The sequence below is a fragment of the Calidris pugnax genome, unplaced genomic scaffold (assembly GCF_001431845.1).
Source record: "Calidris pugnax isolate Ruff unplaced genomic scaffold, ASM143184v1 scaffold24, whole genome shotgun sequence".
In the NCBI taxonomy this organism is placed as follows: Eukaryota; Metazoa; Chordata; class Aves; order Charadriiformes; family Scolopacidae; genus Calidris; species Calidris pugnax.
In genome coordinates, this window is record NW_015090922.1 from 27,833,288 (window position 1) to 27,851,833 (window position 18,546).

Genomic DNA, 18,546 nt, shown 5'->3' on the forward strand with positions numbered 1-18,546 from the left:
AAGCAAAGAAAATGAAAGCACAGTCAGTCTGTAACAATAAGCCTGTGCACATGGCAAACCACAGACTTGCTTTGCCATGGGAATGCTCACAACTGCTTGGTGCCTGCGATGCAAAGACATCACGATGAGGAGAAGTGGAAAATTCCAAAAGAAAAGACGTCTTGCTTCCAGGGCATTACACCCTAGAGATTACTTCTTATTGGAAATTGCGTCTGTTCTTTTCGCTATTTTTGTAAACTCAGGACCCCAGTGAATCATGTGAGATACACCCCTGTGATCCCGTTGCTGCTGCTCCTACCACCAGCTGATGACATTTGTGTGAGAGAGACAGGGAGTGCGTGAGAACTGCTCCTCCTGCACCAGCTGCCTGCGCCGTGCCCCTGCTGCTGCGCGTACCCACCGCAGCTCCCCACCCTCCCAGGCTCTGGGGGAAGAGATTTCTTTTCCTACTCACCACCATTAACCGAGGGCTGAGAAGAGAACTCAAAGTTCACTGTCCTCTGGTATCGTTGCAGCAGAGGTTACTGATATAGTCCTTAGAAGGCCTGAGCTGGACTGGGGAAGCCCACTTGAAAAGAGCGAGAGAAGTGCTACAGTACCCACATCACTGATGTAGAGTGGTTTTTTCTAACAATTTGAGAAATGTCTTTGCTAGCAAAGCTGTCATCATACACTCCTATCACACCTTTTTCTAGAAACACAGGGCTTCAGCCTGTGGACCACAAGTTGAGGCTGCTCTCTGTGCCTGTGTGCATCCTCACTGACCACAGAAAGGGGCTCTACAAGAAGCAAGCATTTGCTCACAGGAGCAGTTTGCAAATCTAATACCCAGAGACTGTATATCCTGGTGAAGAGTTTTTACTTGCAGGAAGAAAAATACATGTATCTTGTATATGAAATGTAAATTTCCAGTTTAAATTACATCTACTTTAACAATAATAAAAAATAATCAGAATGTAAAAGTACCTTAACACTTTAAGGAAATGCTACTAGTCCTCTGAGTCTTCTTTGTGGATTCACAAGTGATTTTTTGATAGAGGTCTAAACTTTATCCTATGCAATTTGAAAGCTGCACATCCCATGTTCCAGAATATAACAAAAAACCCCACAACTCCTTCATCCTTTTAACAGAATTTGAATCCTCTAAACTCCACAGAAAACAAAGAGGTTCTACCACACTTGAAATGTGAGGGCAAGTATCTGAACATGTTACATATCTGTAGACACAAAAGAAAGCCAGAACTGTACCCACTGGCAAAGCCACCTCGCCAGCTTCCTTTCTAGAAACCAAGGAGAAAGGTAAAGATATGATCATAATAATTTTAGAATTCTATACTTGGCGCTAATTAACACGTCATCTACATCTCAATGCATTAAATACTACACTTCATTTAAAAACTGGTTCCTTTAGTAGCATTTTCAACAACATTCTGGGGACACACTTTTTCAATGCATTAATAATTATTATTTAGGTTAAAGTTGTTCTTGCACATTTAATTTTTTTCTTAATCTGTTGCCTTCTTCCTGTGGCTGAGCTAAATGCAGAAGATATGGCTATGGCTGACATCTTGAAATATAAATTTAAAAAGACATAACTTTAAAATTACATAAGGCATTTTTCCCTCCCCCCTTCGCCACCCCACCCACCCTCAAAAGAACATACCCGTCTCTGTTATGAAAAAGAAAACACAACTTTCAAGGTCAGGTTAGTATTTGCCAATTTCTAGTTAAAATTAATTAATTGCAAAACAACAATTAAAAATCAATTAAATTTTACCAAGCAATAAACTGCTGGAATTCAAGTGATGGCGATCAAAGTCTGAGTACTTTCCTAGTTTAACTGGCTTTTTTTAGATCCATTTGAACTCAAGTCAGTATATTACCACTATACTACTTCTTACATTACCTCCCCCAAACTCACCTGTACCTTAAATGATCAAATGTTTAACCATAGGGAATTCATGCTTGAGCAATAAAGGCAGAGGGTAGATCCTATCTCAGGAAATTGTCATGAAAACAGTGAGGCTTAGCTTTGCCTAGGAGAGGTAAGGCACGTTGTGTTCCAAGTATAAAGAGATAAACTGTCAACTGACGACAACTTCACTGAAGTTAAATTCTCTGCAATGGAAAGTATCACTAAACAAATTCTTTCAACCAAAAGACAAGAGCCCGTTCTTGAATTCCACACCTTCCTGCCTTCAGCTGTTAGCATAAATTCCTGGCCTGAGTTGCCAGAAGATGCTAATACCCCTGTGCACTGGAGCTGTATGCTCTGCTTTTGAGCAAAGATAACCTAAACTGGTGCAATGGTGACAAATTTAAGGAGTGTTATCCTACAGAGATGGGCTGGTGACACAGTACCTTTACTTGGCATCAGCAGCTTTAAGGGCTGCTGGGAGTGTAGTGCATCACCGGCTTCCTTGACCTGTCCAACTGAGCAGGGAGAGGAGCAGCAGTATTTTGGAAACAAGACTAAGGTTTATTCTGATAAAAGATTACGGCTTAAATTAAGCTCTTCCTGCTTAAAGAAGGTGTGTGTAAAGGAAAAGGAGGATTGAAAAGAGATCCTACGAGGGCATTTGCTGCAACAGAAACTAGAAAAACCAGTTTTTAAACACTTCTAAGGCTTTGCAGTAAATATTTAGCAGTAAACACCCCAATTGCTTTGTGTTTATATGTTGAGAAAAGTTTATTTACTGGGTTTTATCAGGAGTTTGATGTAAAATGATACCTCTCTGTGGAACAACACTGTTATTTACATTAAGCTGAAACCTCCAATGAAGTCAACCTAATAAAAGCTTCAAAAGCTTTTACCTTTAAGCACCCTATAAAATAATAACACAAAATACTGCTAACCTATCTGCAACTAGATAAAAATCTTCTTCAGTCCCAAAAAGATTGCTTCTCATTTCTTGTTTAATTTTCAAAAACTTTGGCCTTTATCGGAGCTCTTAACCACATCTACAAAAAAACCCAGAAGAAATCACATTTCTGCGATGATGAACATCTCCAGTTTAAAAATTTAGCCCCATTTATACACAGTTATGGAATAGACAGCACACTAGCACCTGCAAAAAAAAGATTAAAATAACATTAATTTTCTTATTTTAGCCACAACTCCTCAACTCTGATCTAAATGACTATTGGGCTAATGACAGTCCATAATACATGTGATATTTACAGAACATTCACATAAATTTTGAGTTATAGTCATCAGGCTAACCATTTGACTGTAGCCCAGCCACATCCTTTCTATTAAAGTCAATAGATTCATTAGGATTTTAATGCTTACTGTCTTAAATATGTGCTTCTGGTTTTGGTGACATGCTTATCTTTGAACCCCTTCACCTTTCCCTCATATAGATAATATTGGATTTATTTGGTAGCAGTATATATTTTGTTTGGGACTCTGGAAAGTCTTATGATCACATGTTCTTTCCTTTTTTTTTTTCATACGTTAGTTAAATGTTATGAGAAGGGGAAGTATTGGTAGCTGCATCTGCCTTGCAACTAATAAAGTTTGTCCCTGATGGGGGATAAAATGCTGACAGACTCCTAGTATGTCTGCACCAGAAACTGATGGGCTCCTCTATGTGCTATGTCACTGGCATCTGAAATGGTTCAGTAATTATTTGAAATCTTTTCCCATGCCTGTAGCAACGTCTCCCTCTGACATGGATGCCCTAATAATGTGATGTCACATTAAAGCTTCCTCCTGTTGGGAAATTTAGATAGCCTTCCCCTTCTCCCCAGCTGTCTATTTAAAACAATCAGCACTAATTTATTTCTCTCAGAGACTCCTACATCTCTGTCAAATGTGACTGAAATTAGTCAGTGTGACTGAAAATTCCGAAGTTATTATTAGGGGACACGGAGAAAAAATTAAAGAACAAAACAAAAGGTCACTTCCTTCTCTTAGTTCCAGTAACTTTCCACCGTAAACCTTCAAAGATCAAACTTCTTCCACTCCCTTACTTTCTGATGCTTATTATATATTTCTGTATTCTACTCCACACTGACTACTCCACCAAAATCTTTAAAATAAGGGGCTTCATTTGCCACTACCTGCATCTTGACCACACTCCTAATCTAAAGTCCTTATCCACGCCTTACCCCAGCCCTTTGCCTTTGTTTAATCATAGGGACTGATCCATGGAACAAAGTTTTAAGAGTAAAAATTCTGCCACCAACATGACCCCTGGGCAGAGCGTGCTTGGCCACCTTTGCTAAGGTCCTTTGTCCTTCCACAGCCACCCGTTATACCGGCAGACGATAGCTGGTTTGGCTCACAACTGCCCACTGTGCTGCTGTTGGGTGGCCTATCTTGTGGACATTTTTTGCAGTGTAACTGTGAAACCGTTGCCGTGGATTAAGACATCATTGTGACTACAAAGAAATTTCGATAGGTGAGAGTTCAATTCTAAAACTGTCCAAGGAGGCAAGTTTAAAAATTAGTTTTGTTTTCTATTCCTCTCCAGAGTCAGAGTAGATGCTCAAGATCTAAGTCCTAATGTTTGGCCATTCCCTCTCTTACATTGTTTTGATCACATACTTTTTAAGGGCCTGATCCATTCCCCACTGAACCCAACAGAAAGCCCAGTAAACGACAGCAGAATTACATTAGGAAAATCTAGTATGTCTGAAGCTCTGCAGCTTCCAGAAATAGTCTGACAACTATTACTAATATCATATCTGGTATATAAATTTTAAAAATAAAACTGTCATCGAACCAATATGGTTAGTATAGAGAAATCCATGAGAAAAATACTGTTTGCCAGTGCAATATAAGTTTTTAGTTGTTTTGTTATTTTTTTCTTTTTCTCTGACAGTTTCTTTGTATTGCAAACCAGCTGCACGATAAGATTGTTGATACTACAGTTCACCTTTTGAAGTGATATGGTCCAAGGTAAACAGCCCTGGCTAAGGAATTTTCCAGGTGTTAAGTCCACAGGTTGAAGAAGAAAAGAAGAACTGCTCTGCTGTTATTTCACGACAAGCCCGAGGTCCAAGACAAATCCAACCATGAATGAATGCAGCAGTCTCTCAGATGACCTGTGAAAGGAACTGCCAACCTGCAGCCTGTGATCAGGTATGTTCAAGATACTAGGTACTAATTTGCAATTAAGCTGCAATAGGGTATTCACTTCCAGAGCGTCTGTTTCTTTTGGAATGGAAAACTGCCATACAAGGCTTGAAAGTTGCTACCTTTTGGCACAAGAACACCAATGCCATGCCCTAGTTCAGATGAACACATCCATTGAAATTAGAGTCCTTGTTTGGTGCACACAGCTACTGCATGAAGATGGTCTTCTGAGCTATTCATAAACTGACTACAAATAATGGTTTTAATGAAAATAGTATTACTTACATGCAATATTCTGCATTTTCTTCTATCAGCATTATGTCAGAGCAAATTGAATATAAACAGGTTATATGAGAGTAACCTGGCCACTTTTAAAGGTGTATTAAAACATGGAGAAGAATGTTGTTTAAAAGAAAATGCATGCTCTGTAATAAGCTAAATGTTGGGACTTCAGCACTTCAGCCAGCATTGGACTCTGCAGGTACTTTGCTGTTGAAATAAGCATTCACTGACATTCCAGCGTCAGGAACTGATCCACAGCCATTTTAAAACAAAAGGTACCTATTTTTTTCACACGTGGTGCTGCGCCAAAATAAACTTCCTGCAGAACCACTATGCTTTCAGCCTCCTATATTTGAAAAATATTACTTGCCATTGTTGCTAGACTGAAGTGTGCCTCTGTTGTACTGAAGCCTCACTGTACAAATACAACATACATCTGTAAAAGTAAACAACACTGAGCAGGTTGAGAGAAAGTTTTTTTAAAAGTGTGTTGGCATAGATCTGCTTTTGTTAAATTCAGGAGTAAAGTTCTCATTCACTTTAGTAGGAACTTATAGAACTTCAGTTCTAGCATAAAAATATTTTCTGCCAAGATGTATTTCTGTATCCTATACACAGAAAGTATCATAGAATCATAGAATGGTTTGGGTTGGAAGGGACCTTATAGATCATCTAGTTCTAGTAAATAGAAAACTATTGCTAAATAGGAAACAATACTTAGGCATGCGTTAACTGCTCTTGCTAACACCAAGACATAGACAATTTTGCATTTTGCAAGGAAATGAATGTCTCTTCTTTTAAATCTCTCAGGGGAATATATAGCAGCCTAGCTGAATGTAATATGCCTCTTTAGTTACTGTGCATATACTTCCCACTAGTGCTGGTGAGACACTAGACATGCTGATTAGATTCTTAAACAATTAGCTAAGTCTCCCCATAAATCACTATTTTTGTTTAGAGGTAACACACAACCACCTTGACACATCTGGTGTTTGCTATCCCTGTGTGTTGCTTCCTCAGTTATAACACTGGAACAGAATTGTCTTAACGAGTGATGATGTCTTGAGGTATTGAGATATAATGCTGGTATGGGATGTTACAATGGACACATATCACTCTTCTCTTAACACAGCTCCATTTCTTTATAAAAAGGTCCTTCAACCACAAGTCAGCACATGATGTTCAGTGAACGTCAAATGAAATAATCTCAAAATAAAGCTGAAAGGGAGGAGAATATACACGTGACAGCAGTATTAGTTTTAAGAATATATTAAAAATTCACTAAAGAACTTATATTATTGAGACTATTGGTGCATAAGTCTTACAATGAAGAACTAAAATATGAGAAAGAACTGAACAATTTGACCAAGTCATAGAGGAAGCAACAGATAGGAACTGGACACCGTCTTGACTTTTAACCCATGGAAAATTACAATGTCAGTCAAGAATACTCTAGAGAAGAAGGGGAACAAATCAGTTCTTGGTTATCTTTGCTGTTTCTGGTACCTTCAAGACAAACATTTCTGCTGTTGTAATTTGAAAAATTCCAGTACATCCTACAAAGCACTGTAGCCATATGCCTAAAGGCTTCTTTTATCTTCTTTCTCCATCCACCTATAAATGGCTCATTAGGTCATTTCAGAAAACGTTTTCGCTTCTCTGAAGCTATATACAGCCATCTGCTTCTGCAGGGAAAGCCCAGACAGATGTGCAGCTTGCACTCCTGCTCAGGCGTGACAGGGGCATGCAGGCAGGTGCAGGCAGCCCTGGGCAGAGGACAGGCAGGTGGGTGCCACCGCTTCCTTCCCTGGCTCCAGCCCCTGCCCATCACCTGCCCTGGGGGTACACGGACCAGTCCTTAAAGGCAATGGAGAGCAAACCCACCTACACCACACAAACACACCTCCAACCCTCATGTGCTGCCTCTTCCTTCCAACCCACAACACGCAAGGAAGTGAAAACTATTTACCTCATGAGTAAACGTACACTTTGATCAACGCCAGCTTGGCAAGAAAATGTCAGTTGATACCAGAAATTATTCTTTTCCCTCTCTAATAAGTTATCTCTGACTTTTTCAAAGCTATCAGTTTGCTTAATATTTTGGGAGAGGTTTATTACTTGCACTACTAATAACTGTATTTCACCTTCTGCAGTATTATTGAACGTAGATTAAAAATTAACAGCAATTTTGTTATCTGAAATTCCAGTGTGTCTTTTACCTCAAACGTTATGAAAAATTCTTTATGCTATATGAAGTCTAAAAGGAATGTATAACTGAAACATTGCTCATTTCGTTGCTGTTGAAACCCTGCTAATAATGAGCTACGTGGCAGCAAAGGGAAAACTCACAGAAAAGCAGAGCAACCTCATACAGTTATGGAGAAAAATGCAAGATTATCTTCCACGTAAAAGAACATAAATCCTCTATTTTAAGGCCCTTGCTCAAAAGCTTGCTCAAGATTTTCTCCGTAAGCAAACTGCAACCAATGAAATAAATGAATTATTCTCAGAAGGTAGAAGAGCTGATCTAATCCTGGTGGGGTTGGTAGTTGTGCCAGTGACACACAACAGAATGCACACAGTTATGTGAATTCTGATACTTGAGCTGATGTCAAATGTAAAAAATGTTCAGGGAAACAGATGCTAATAATACCAATAAAGATACCCAATTTGGTAAAGAAGAAAATGGGGGAGAGCAATCTTGTCTGGAAGTTGAATACATTAGCCTAAGAAAGTTTTTTTATATGTTTATGACTGAACAGCAGCAAAGAAAGAGCCAGTTGTCCATGCAGCAGGACCAAGAAAACTTGAATTTCTTCCAAACTTCAGAAGATGACTATGAAAATAGCAACAGAATTAGAGTTGGGACCTTCCAAAAAATACTGTAAACAATGACTAATTTCATGAATTAAACTAATGCTTGATCTATGCAAATGCAATACTTCACTTTCAGTAACAGAATGGGGGAGCCATACCCACCACTTCAAAGTCATTAGAGAAAATAAATAGGTTCTGTGATACTGAACTAGGCATGGAGGCCTGGGAGGCCAAAACACAGTTATTAAGAGTCAAGCAGACTATGGAAGCCTGAATACATTCAGCCTCAGTATACACATTTAATTGAAGCTGGTTCATTTGATGCAACTTTCTCTTGATTAATCATGCAATTTTTTTTTCAGTGTTTTAGACCAGAAGTAATTTAGCTGCTGGAACACTTGAACTGTTTCTATTTGGATTAGTTCATTTAAGATTATCTTGAGGAAATGACAAGAAAGGTAAATTTCTGAGGTTGAACAGGAACTGAACCAATATCAGCTTGCAGTCACATCCCATACTGCTGACTTTTGTTCCAATTAGCCCAGATCACTGAGAAAACCTGAAGACTGTAGATGAGAGAATGGGCTGGGAAGCAACGCCAAGATCAGCAAACCATCTCAAGCCCCTGCTCCCCATTCCCTGCCAGTTACAATCTCACCTATCATTCTAAAAACACTTTTGAAAGATGCAAATTTTGAGGGAATATAAAGCCCTGATTCAGTAAAACATTTGGGAATGCACTCAAATTCCACTTTAGTTAATACCAACGTACATCACAGAAGCAGGTCCTAAGTATGTAAGAGAGGTTTATCTTGGAGATCTTTACAATATTCTTACTTGTATTTTATGTTTTCCTCAATCCAATTAGACTTCAAGCCAATATTTATTAGGAAACAGTCACACAGGCACAATAAACATACACTCCCTGGGGGAGAGAGGAGTTTTTAAAACAATTATATTTTGAAAAACACAGAGAGCTCATAAAGCCTGTTTGGAGTCTGTCTGAAAAGTATCACATCTAATGGTGTTGACAAATGTAGCTTGGCTTGCCAAATAGGTCAGAAGATCGAAATTCTGGAATGTTCAGAATCTGGGTATTATTTGTGCTTTTCTGTCCACATGGCAAGGGAGAAAGAATACTGAGTTTAAAAATGCAGAATAGATTTGGCAACATCCTTCTGAAACTTGCAAGACCCTACCTGAGATACCTACAGACTATGCTAAAACATACTGCTTTTTTGCATGCATTTAGGTATCTAGCCCTCAGGAAAATATTCAGAGAAAATTATCTTGTGTCATATTGGTATAGTACTATTTCTGTATTTATTTGTATACATGGAAGCTGATTTTGCTTTCATTACACCTGTACAATGGAAAATATTCAAAGGTTCCATGCAACTACAATTCTTGCAAAAGCTACTTCTGCCTGTCAAACTAGTTAAATTGTTTGCCAAGTATTTTTTTTATTATTCCAAAAGCTAATCAAGTAATACTTAACATGCATTTTGTGAAAGTTCATTTGCAAACAAATTGCAAAGACTTTCTGGAGTTTATCATTTAAGATCTAAAATGGTTGTCCTTGTTTTGTATGAGTAATATTTTTTAAATAACTGAAAGCACTTGAAAAATTGAAGGAATACACTTCAGTGCTTGACCTTCTTACTCCTCATACACAGTCAAACTGTTCCTTTTACAAGTGGCACAAAAGATGTAATTACTCCAAAGCAGATATTCTGGCATAACTGGATATTTTATGGCAAAGCTATAAAGAGCTTACAAATGCCATGAATTCCAGCAGTAGGTGATGTGTACGTCCACCTGTGCATCTGCTACTACCTTTGAGTTCATATCTTCTGACATACATTTCACTTTTAAAAGCATTTAACAAGACCCAAGTTTCATCTACCATTCTCCAGGTGTACTTCCTTTTTAACCAAATTTTCTTATCTCATCCTTGGCTACCATGTTCAAAAAAAGATGTGATTCACAACTTTTCACCTCCAATACAAATTCTTCATATATTTGCATACTTAGAAAAATCTTAGAAGAAATGCATTTCTGTTGATCGTTCACTATAGCCTCTCCTGTTTGGTCAGCATTTTATATGCCTTACAGGTGAAAGATGATGTATAATTGCACTTGTAAACAACCAGGGCCAGCACAACAGAAGAAACAAGAGTGCAAGCATGACTGCTGGTGCCTCTTTTTCTCTACAATGGCCTCAAAGTTAGACTGATGGCTCTCTGGGCTTTTTGCCAAAACTGCACACCAGATTAAAATAGAAAGAAGGGAAATAGGCAACCTGGGGTCCAAAATTTAATTCTGACCTTATGTATAAGCTCTATGGGAGGCTTGGGCAAAACAGAATGTTAATCTACCATATAAGGGGGGCACAAGGAAACTAGGAAAAAAAACTTAGAGGAAAAGAACGTATAAAATCGCTTCTCTATCGTGTCCACATTTTGGTATTTTGAAAAATAATCAAATCTTCATGTATAAACATTATGTTATTCTCAAAAAGCAATTATTTAATGTGCATTTTAGTTATATGTGCACAGCCCACTTTCTTTCAGCATGAGGCAAACTGCATTTTTTATGGCTTTAGCCCACTTTATTCAAACCATGGACATTTCTGTTTCATAAATTTGTGGGTTTATGGATCTTATTAACTATGAAATATGGATAGCATATCAGAAAGCAGATTTGAAAGTGAAGGCTGAAAAGAACTCTTCATCCTATGAGAAGAACAGGCATTTTCTCTCATACTTCACAGTGGACGTTAAGTTTTCTTCTGCTAAAATGTATTTGCTAATGGACTCTCTTGAAGAAACAGCAATTTTTTTAAATCAAATTGGTTCTTCACAGAACTGTTTAGAAGGAGTAAACAGTTTTTATACATTTAAAATAATAGTACACTGTTAAGTCCAAAATTGCAAATGAGCAAACATTCTCATAAAATTTGGCAGATGCTACGTTCAACACAACTTCCTTGAAAGCTCTGTAATTAAGTTGTTTCTAGGGATCATGTTTAACTTCAGCGGAGAAGAAAAAGTTGAACTCTGCTCCTGTTCTGCTACAAGCCCCATATATTAATGACCGACATACTAGTGTAATAAATTTCACGTGGCTTCTCCACTAATTTTAAACACAAATACCTACAAAATTAAGCTATTAATTACCAAATACGTATTAAAATAATTTAACAGCATAACTCAATATTGTAAAACTATTAAATGAACATAGTAACGAGTACAATCAGTTTAAGCTATTCTGAAATGGAATCTTGAAAATAAGATTCTTGAATTACAATTAAGTTCATCTACATACCACATTTCATAAGCATAGAAATGAGAAACAGACCATTTTTTACTCTTCCTGTGAAGTGAGATTAACCACATACGAATCTTGAACTTGATCCTGGTGCTACCAAAAAATTACAGGTGGCTTACATATGAAGCAAAAAAAGTACTTTTATGGCAATTAATACAACATAATATCCTCTCTTGATATAGGTTGACCAGTTAGAGATACACAACAAACTGAGAAACAGCAACTATTTTCCACTGGGAAATCCAAGTATTACAGCACAGGAAGGGAGGTTAACTAGAAGATAACAGGAAAATTTTGGAACTGTTACTCACCTATTCACAGCCCTGGAGAGGAAAGAAGCCAAAATCTTTCCTCACTATTCTCTTCAAATGGATTTATTATGGCTCAAACTACTAACAAAGGCACTATCAAGAATTTCAATAGAATAAGATCATTAAGTGCTCTACAAAATACACTTGTATAATAAGATACACAAGAACTATTTAGATGCTTCTACTGCAATATCCATCAGGGAACCTGCTTTTCCACATGTGGATTCAAGAAGATAGGAAAGGGGGAAAAATCCAGATTTGCAGAGTATATAAACATTTTAAAATTCACTCCTGAATAAGTACAGAATAGTGTGATCCAAAAAGTCTTCACTACAGTGGGCCACATAATGTAACAAGACATTTTTTTTCTGGTTGGGTTTATGTTATGTTTTTGTCCTCCCACAAGTAGTAATACTAAACTTTATTTAATGTAGTGATTTTCATACAACTTATGTACCAAAACACTATCCTCAAGAAAAAAGAATGTAGCAATGTTGCAAAACAGGATTCACCATTACAAATTTTCCATCAGCTGGAAGTCTGGAAGCCAAGCCAGGAAGAAATCTGAGACTAATTCACTCACTCTAGGACTGCAACCACTAGAATGCATCCTTTCTATTTTATTTTTTTCTAATGTGATTAACAAATTTAAGTATTCACATGAACTGTAGCACATTAAAAGCCTATATGTTTACCATGAGCCTCAGTTCCTGTATCTGAAAAAAACTTAATGTAAAAGAAATTCCCCAAAAATATTTATCCCAAAGTTACCACGAACATTTTATGTTACTCAATTATTCCAGTCCATACCTGCAAACCCGCCAGTTGAGCAGCTGGCTTCCCCTTGAGGCAGAGAATGACTGCCACAAATGCGTTTAAGTCCTCCAGAGAGAGGCTACTGACCTAAAACAGATGAAAAAGAAAAAAACATTATCTGAAGTTTCTGAAAAGGAACTTTCTGAAAATTGGTTTCTCTTGCTCAAGCCCATTAAACTTAAATCAATGACCTCATGAAGTTATGAACACCGTGAATGCATCATCTAGGAAAACATACTTAAAGGGAAGAAGATACTTTCAGAACCAGAATGAAGTGCATACCCCAATACCTGTGTATAGTGTATATACATGAATTTTCACACACCAAATAAAATGCCTACCCTTCACATATTCCCTTTTCCTCTTCCCTTCTTGTTTCTTAACAACAGAAAATGTCTTCATGTCCATAACACTAAGCATAGTAAAAAACCATTAGATTTATAAAAAGTATAAATTGCTTTATAATCAAGACCTAGAGTAAACCCACTTCAATGAGACACAGATATGATAACCACCAGGATGCCTTTATCAAATATGTTGGAAACTTTAACAATAATCTAAAATATTTTAACTACCTATTTTAAGTTAAATGTCAGGATCTAACAAAATGTACTTGGATTCTTTTTGGTTTTTAGGTTACATATTCAAGTAGGAAGAACTCAAAACTATAAGAAAACTAAACCTGGGAAAACATAAAGGAAAACTTTAAATTTGTGTAACAGTTCACTTTAATATTTCTATCAGAAAAGGGAGAATAGAGGCATTTACTGTTGTGAAAAAATATTCTGAGATTCTATAGAGGCATATCATCATCTCAGGAGAAAACCAGCACCTCTAGACCAGCTGGGCTGATTCCTCACTTGCTTCCTCTTGTTAGAACACTACAGATTATACATGGGCATCAAGACCAAGTACGTTACAAATGTTGAGACTATAAAGGGGGCTTTAAGTGAGATCCATCAAGCATTACAGTTCTTTATCAATTGGAATTCGAGGGAAGGTTTCTCCTACAAAGTGTAGAAATGTGCACTGTGAGCTTACAGTACAGTTAAAAGGCTGCCTGAAACTCCACATTGCCTTTCTTATAACAGCTTGATTTTCAGAGAATGTTGTGTATATCCCATTTCAATCCGTTAAAAGTTTCTATTAAGACTCCTAAAAATCAAAAAGTGACAGAAAAAATTAAGGAGAGAAAAATATTTTAAAAATATTGTTGTAAATTAATTTAAAAAAAAAGAAGAAAAAACCACACTAAGAAGCCATTTATAATTACTTCACTCATTTATTTGCTTAGGAGGAGCAACCCATTCTTTCCTCCTCAAAATAAAAATTAGTCAACCACTACTGAGAATTTACTTTTTTTTTTTTTTCCCCCCCAAAATCAGGACTTGCTCCTTATCCCACTGTAAAATAATTTGCCCTCTATAATTCTGTTCAAACTTGCATAAAGCACAAGAATGTGAAGGGTATCTGAAAAGTTTTAAGCTTTCCAAATGCTCCTCGGTATTCATTAACTTCACCTGGCTGCTAAGGTCTGATAATGGCCCTGCTTTACCCTATATTTCAAGTCAAGTGTCACCTTTATGTAGATGGCAACACGAGAGATTTTCTAAACCTGCACATTTTATAAATTGCAGTAACAGAAAAAGTTACTTTCATCTACAAAACAATGCTTAATGCTTGCACAATTTTGGCCTAAGAAAAAGAAGTCAAAGATTGCTTGCAAGTACAAGAGCAAGGCAATGCCCCCAATATAGCAGATCAGCCAAAATGCTTATGAATGTGAAAACACTTATTTAGAAAACTATTTTATTTAGTAACTGAACTTGGTGTGTTAACACACTTCCTTTGTCAGATTTCTTCAAAAACTGTAAGAGCTTGAAAAAGAAATTTCCCCTTTCTTTGGCGGTTCCACAGTTTGGTATTTGAACTCGTTCACTCCTTTCCTTAACTTTAAAGATGGACCTATTATTTTGTTGTGGTTTTTTTTTTTTTGCTATTTTTGTTCTTAATTTGGAGCATATTTGAAAAGTACCCTCACTGAAAAGATTACTCTTCAAATCAACATTTTCTTTATATAGTCAAGATTTGCTTATTGAAAATTTTTTCTCACTTAAAAAAAATATGCATCTGAAGTTTTCATTAAATATTCTCACATAAATTCTGAGGAAATTAGATGGGTTTTAGGTTATATTAAATGATAATGAAAATTTTAAGAAGTTTATTTCTCCCTCACATGAGCTGAAGAAAATGATGCCAGTCTGCTTCAAAACAATCTACAATTGCTCAACTTAAGTCATCCTTGGTGTAAAAATCCCCTTTCCCTCTCTAATACAAATGTAAGTCTAAAGTGTAACGACAAGACAAGAATTGGGTCACAGTTAGACAAGCATTGTTTTCTCAGCTATAAAACAAACGGAAGCAGTATGGCCAGCTCAAAGCATGGTTGTTGACATTCTTGCTCTCATTTTTTCCTCTCAAACCCCTCGAGAAAATAAATGGGTAAGATCAGAGAACTAAGAAAGTTTAGAAGAACTCAGCAATGAAAAACATTTTAATCCAAATCAACTCCCTAGTCTGGTTCACAGAGCAGATTGTATAAGTGCAACTCAGAGGGCAGAAGAGAATCGGGAAAACAAGACAGGTGTTAAGAAAAGGGCACTGCCAGGAAAAACCTTCCATCAGACGAAGCCCTTTGCATGATCTCTCTGCTATGGTTATTTTTGAAAACATGAGCTGCAAAACTGTTTTCATCTCTGTTTTTAACATCAGCCATCGGATAATAGGTTCTGAAAAACATATCCCTAACAGGATTATTTTTTTTTTCATTTTATTAATATGCTGCAATCAAGGTCTAGTAAATCCTCATTTCTGTAGGTGTTCCGTTACTTCTCTTCTTAATATCACTACAGAAACACTTCTCAAATAATTTAGTAATCATGTTATGAAAGGGTGCACAATAAATAAATGAAATAGCACCATGAAACAGTGAAAAGATAGATAATGAAACATGGATTTCATATCCAAATATGAAAAACACTTAAAGTTTGTTTAAAGCTAAGTACATGATATGTATCTTGCTGAATTGAAACCACAAGGCATAAAATGATGTTTAATGAGTTTCATCTTCAAAAAACTTTCCATTTATACTCTGCTATACAAAAATTAAAGAAAAAAAAAAGACCAATATAGAAAATTTCTATAATTCCCACACGTACTGGGAATTATCAATGTGTAATCTAAGTTAGAACAATTACATATGAAGCAAAAAGAAAGGAAAAGTTAGAGAGAACTTGTTTTCATGTATCACACATCAGTATAAATCTGTTATTGAGGAAAGCAGCAAACCAAAAGACAAAATGTAGTTCAGTGTAAGCAAAAATGCAACAGAGCTTATCAGATTAGATAAAGGCATTATAATTTCCTCCTTAGAGAGGAAAATCTGCATCTGAGATCAGCATTTTAAAGGTGGCAAGTACAGACAATATATTACATACCTAATAGAAATGTAAATAATGAAGCAATACTGTATTTAATCTTGTGTTCCTTTTTATTACAATTAAGGTAGACTGCAGGCTGCCAAATATTTGGAATTATAACAGAACAGCTACCTAATGATCACCTATTACTCAGAATTTAATAAGAAGAGCCATATCCTTAGTTCTGGCTTGAAACTGAGTAGATTGACAAGACGGTGTGAAAAAGTAGTGAGAGCTGACTAAATATTTATATTGTCTGTTTGCACAGCCTGCACAGCCACCTGAGGGAATGTCTTCTTTGACAACACAAAAGAAACACAAAAAGAGAACAGGTCCCCAAAAGTGAGGGGAAATCCCTCAGTTTATACTCTATTAAACTGCCCAAGGGATTTTGTCATGTGTATGTGAGAGTTACGATTAACTACTAAAAAAAACCCAAGTGTTTCTTGAACAGGATGATGCATGTTAAGGAGAGTAATTAAAAATACTGTAATGCAGTACTATTGTATTTGATCAACTACGCCTACAGTAATGATTAAGAGAAAAATCCAGCACAGGCTAGCAGGAAACCATTTATTAGTTAATCACTTCTATCAGGGCTGACAGCTGAAGAAGAAGCAACTGTCCCAGTTACCTGCATCATAAGATAGGCCAGCAAGCAGCAGAACGCTGCAACAGGTGCTTCTAGAGCTTGGAGCTCTTCCATTCCATCCTGAAGGTGAAAGCATGCCAGAAAGGTACTATACCGCTGCTTTTCCACGTCAGGTCCTTTGGCAAACCACAGTGTTTTCAAATTAGGTGTTCCACCTACAAAAGAAATCCATTCTTTTATCTTGGCAGCAACAAGATAAAACAGGCCTACCTCATTGCAATCTGAAAGGAAACAACTGATCTGCTCTTGGCACTTGCAAGGACCAGAGAGTTGAAAATAAAATGTAATGTACAAAACCTGGCATTCAAAAATAAATTAACAAAAAAATTAAGGCCTCTTATTGTAACAAATTGTATGGATTACAGGCATGTTTAAGCACAGTGAACTGAATTCAACTGTTACAACAGTAGAGACAACTTTGAGACATCAGGCTTTTACCCTTTGCAAGAAAAAAGTTTGCCTAGAAGCGTGTCCTTCCCCTTGGGGATCCACAGCATTAAATGAGGTTAGCTTCATCATAAAATAGTGATTTAGCAGAAAACAACTATATCTGTTGTTTCTTCTCTCTCTCTTAGAACTAGCATATCAGGGGTCCTTGAAGGATCCTCACATTGCCTCCCTTATAATCACCTGTTTTAATGAATGAACTGGTCACCTATGCCGTTTGTTGGCAAACACGTTCTCCACAGAACACTCTGCTGGTGTGAGTCCTCTGCAGTAGGTTCCACTTTGGGAACAAAAATCAAGGCTTTCTAGCATTTGCACTCCCTAGGCTGCTGTATGAAACACTGTTGCAAACCCACACAAAAGAACTGCCATCAGTTATGTATAAAGTATCTTTCCAGACTTTCTATAGTATCATTCACTCTGGTCTCTAAATCCTTAATATTTACCCCATGTTGCCATCTCCCAGCCTGTGACACGTGTGAACTAATGTAAAATTTGCTCCCCAATTAAATTACGTTTAATCCATTATCAAAATAAACACTAATGCACGTGAAATAACAGAACAGCTAACTGGTTATGCCTAAGAATCCCAATTAAAGACAGAATCCTCCCATAAAGTACTGCTGCTTCTGTAGTTAAATTGAACGAGGTGTGAATTTTAAATGTGGTCTAATTAAGCTACATTTGGTAACACCTTTTCCTTTTTGTGTGACATGCAGCAGCTGTAGTCCAGTTAGGAACACTTGGTGATAATAAATGGTTAAAGCGACAAGGTGCTGAAATCTACATCGACAATGTTTATTTAACCAAGAAAGCCCATTAACCAAATGGTACTAACTCTTTGGAGAGGGGGAAGCTAGAAGAGAAGTTAGTGTTTTCTTTCTTCATCTCCCTGATGGATGTTTCTTTTACTATTTTTAAGACTAACTCCCATCAAAAGTTTTAACCATGTAAAGAACTACCATCATACAATCTGTAAGTTTCTAACCTCAGTTTGTAGGGCTATATATATATATTAAGAAAAAACATCAGTTCCTTGATTGAAGTTATAAATGCAGGTTAGCGATAACACAAATACTGGCAGTAAGCGGGCCAGTACAGACAGCACAAGACTCAGATTACTGGTTTTGATACTGGTAATTGCTGCCTTAAGAAAAAAACAGTACAGCAGAGACTGACTTCCAGGAAGAAAAGCAAAGATAACGTTCTTAAAGCCAAAACAAAGCCAACTTCTTCTACCAAGGCTAAGCAACTTTAATGTGCGAGATGATTTTTACACAGGTAAACTCAAATAGTTTTGATGGTTTCTGCTTTCTAGAAGGTTCCAAT

General features: G+C 36.8%; 1 protein-coding gene across 1 annotated transcript in view; it reads right to left on the reverse strand.

Annotated features, from left to right (window-relative positions):
• The window catches only part of FAM120B (family with sequence similarity 120B), a 51,325-nt gene that overhangs the window by 17,123 nt on the left and 15,656 nt on the right, over nucleotides 1-18,546 (reverse strand). The window contains exons 4-5 of the mRNA XM_014950432.1: nucleotides 16,753-16,925; nucleotides 12,634-12,726 (exon numbers count right to left, since the gene is read on the reverse strand). Coding sequence (XP_014805918.1) covers nucleotides 12,634-12,726; nucleotides 16,753-16,925 — 266 coding nt within the window. The remainder of the gene's footprint in view (nucleotides 1-12,633; nucleotides 12,727-16,752; nucleotides 16,926-18,546) is intronic.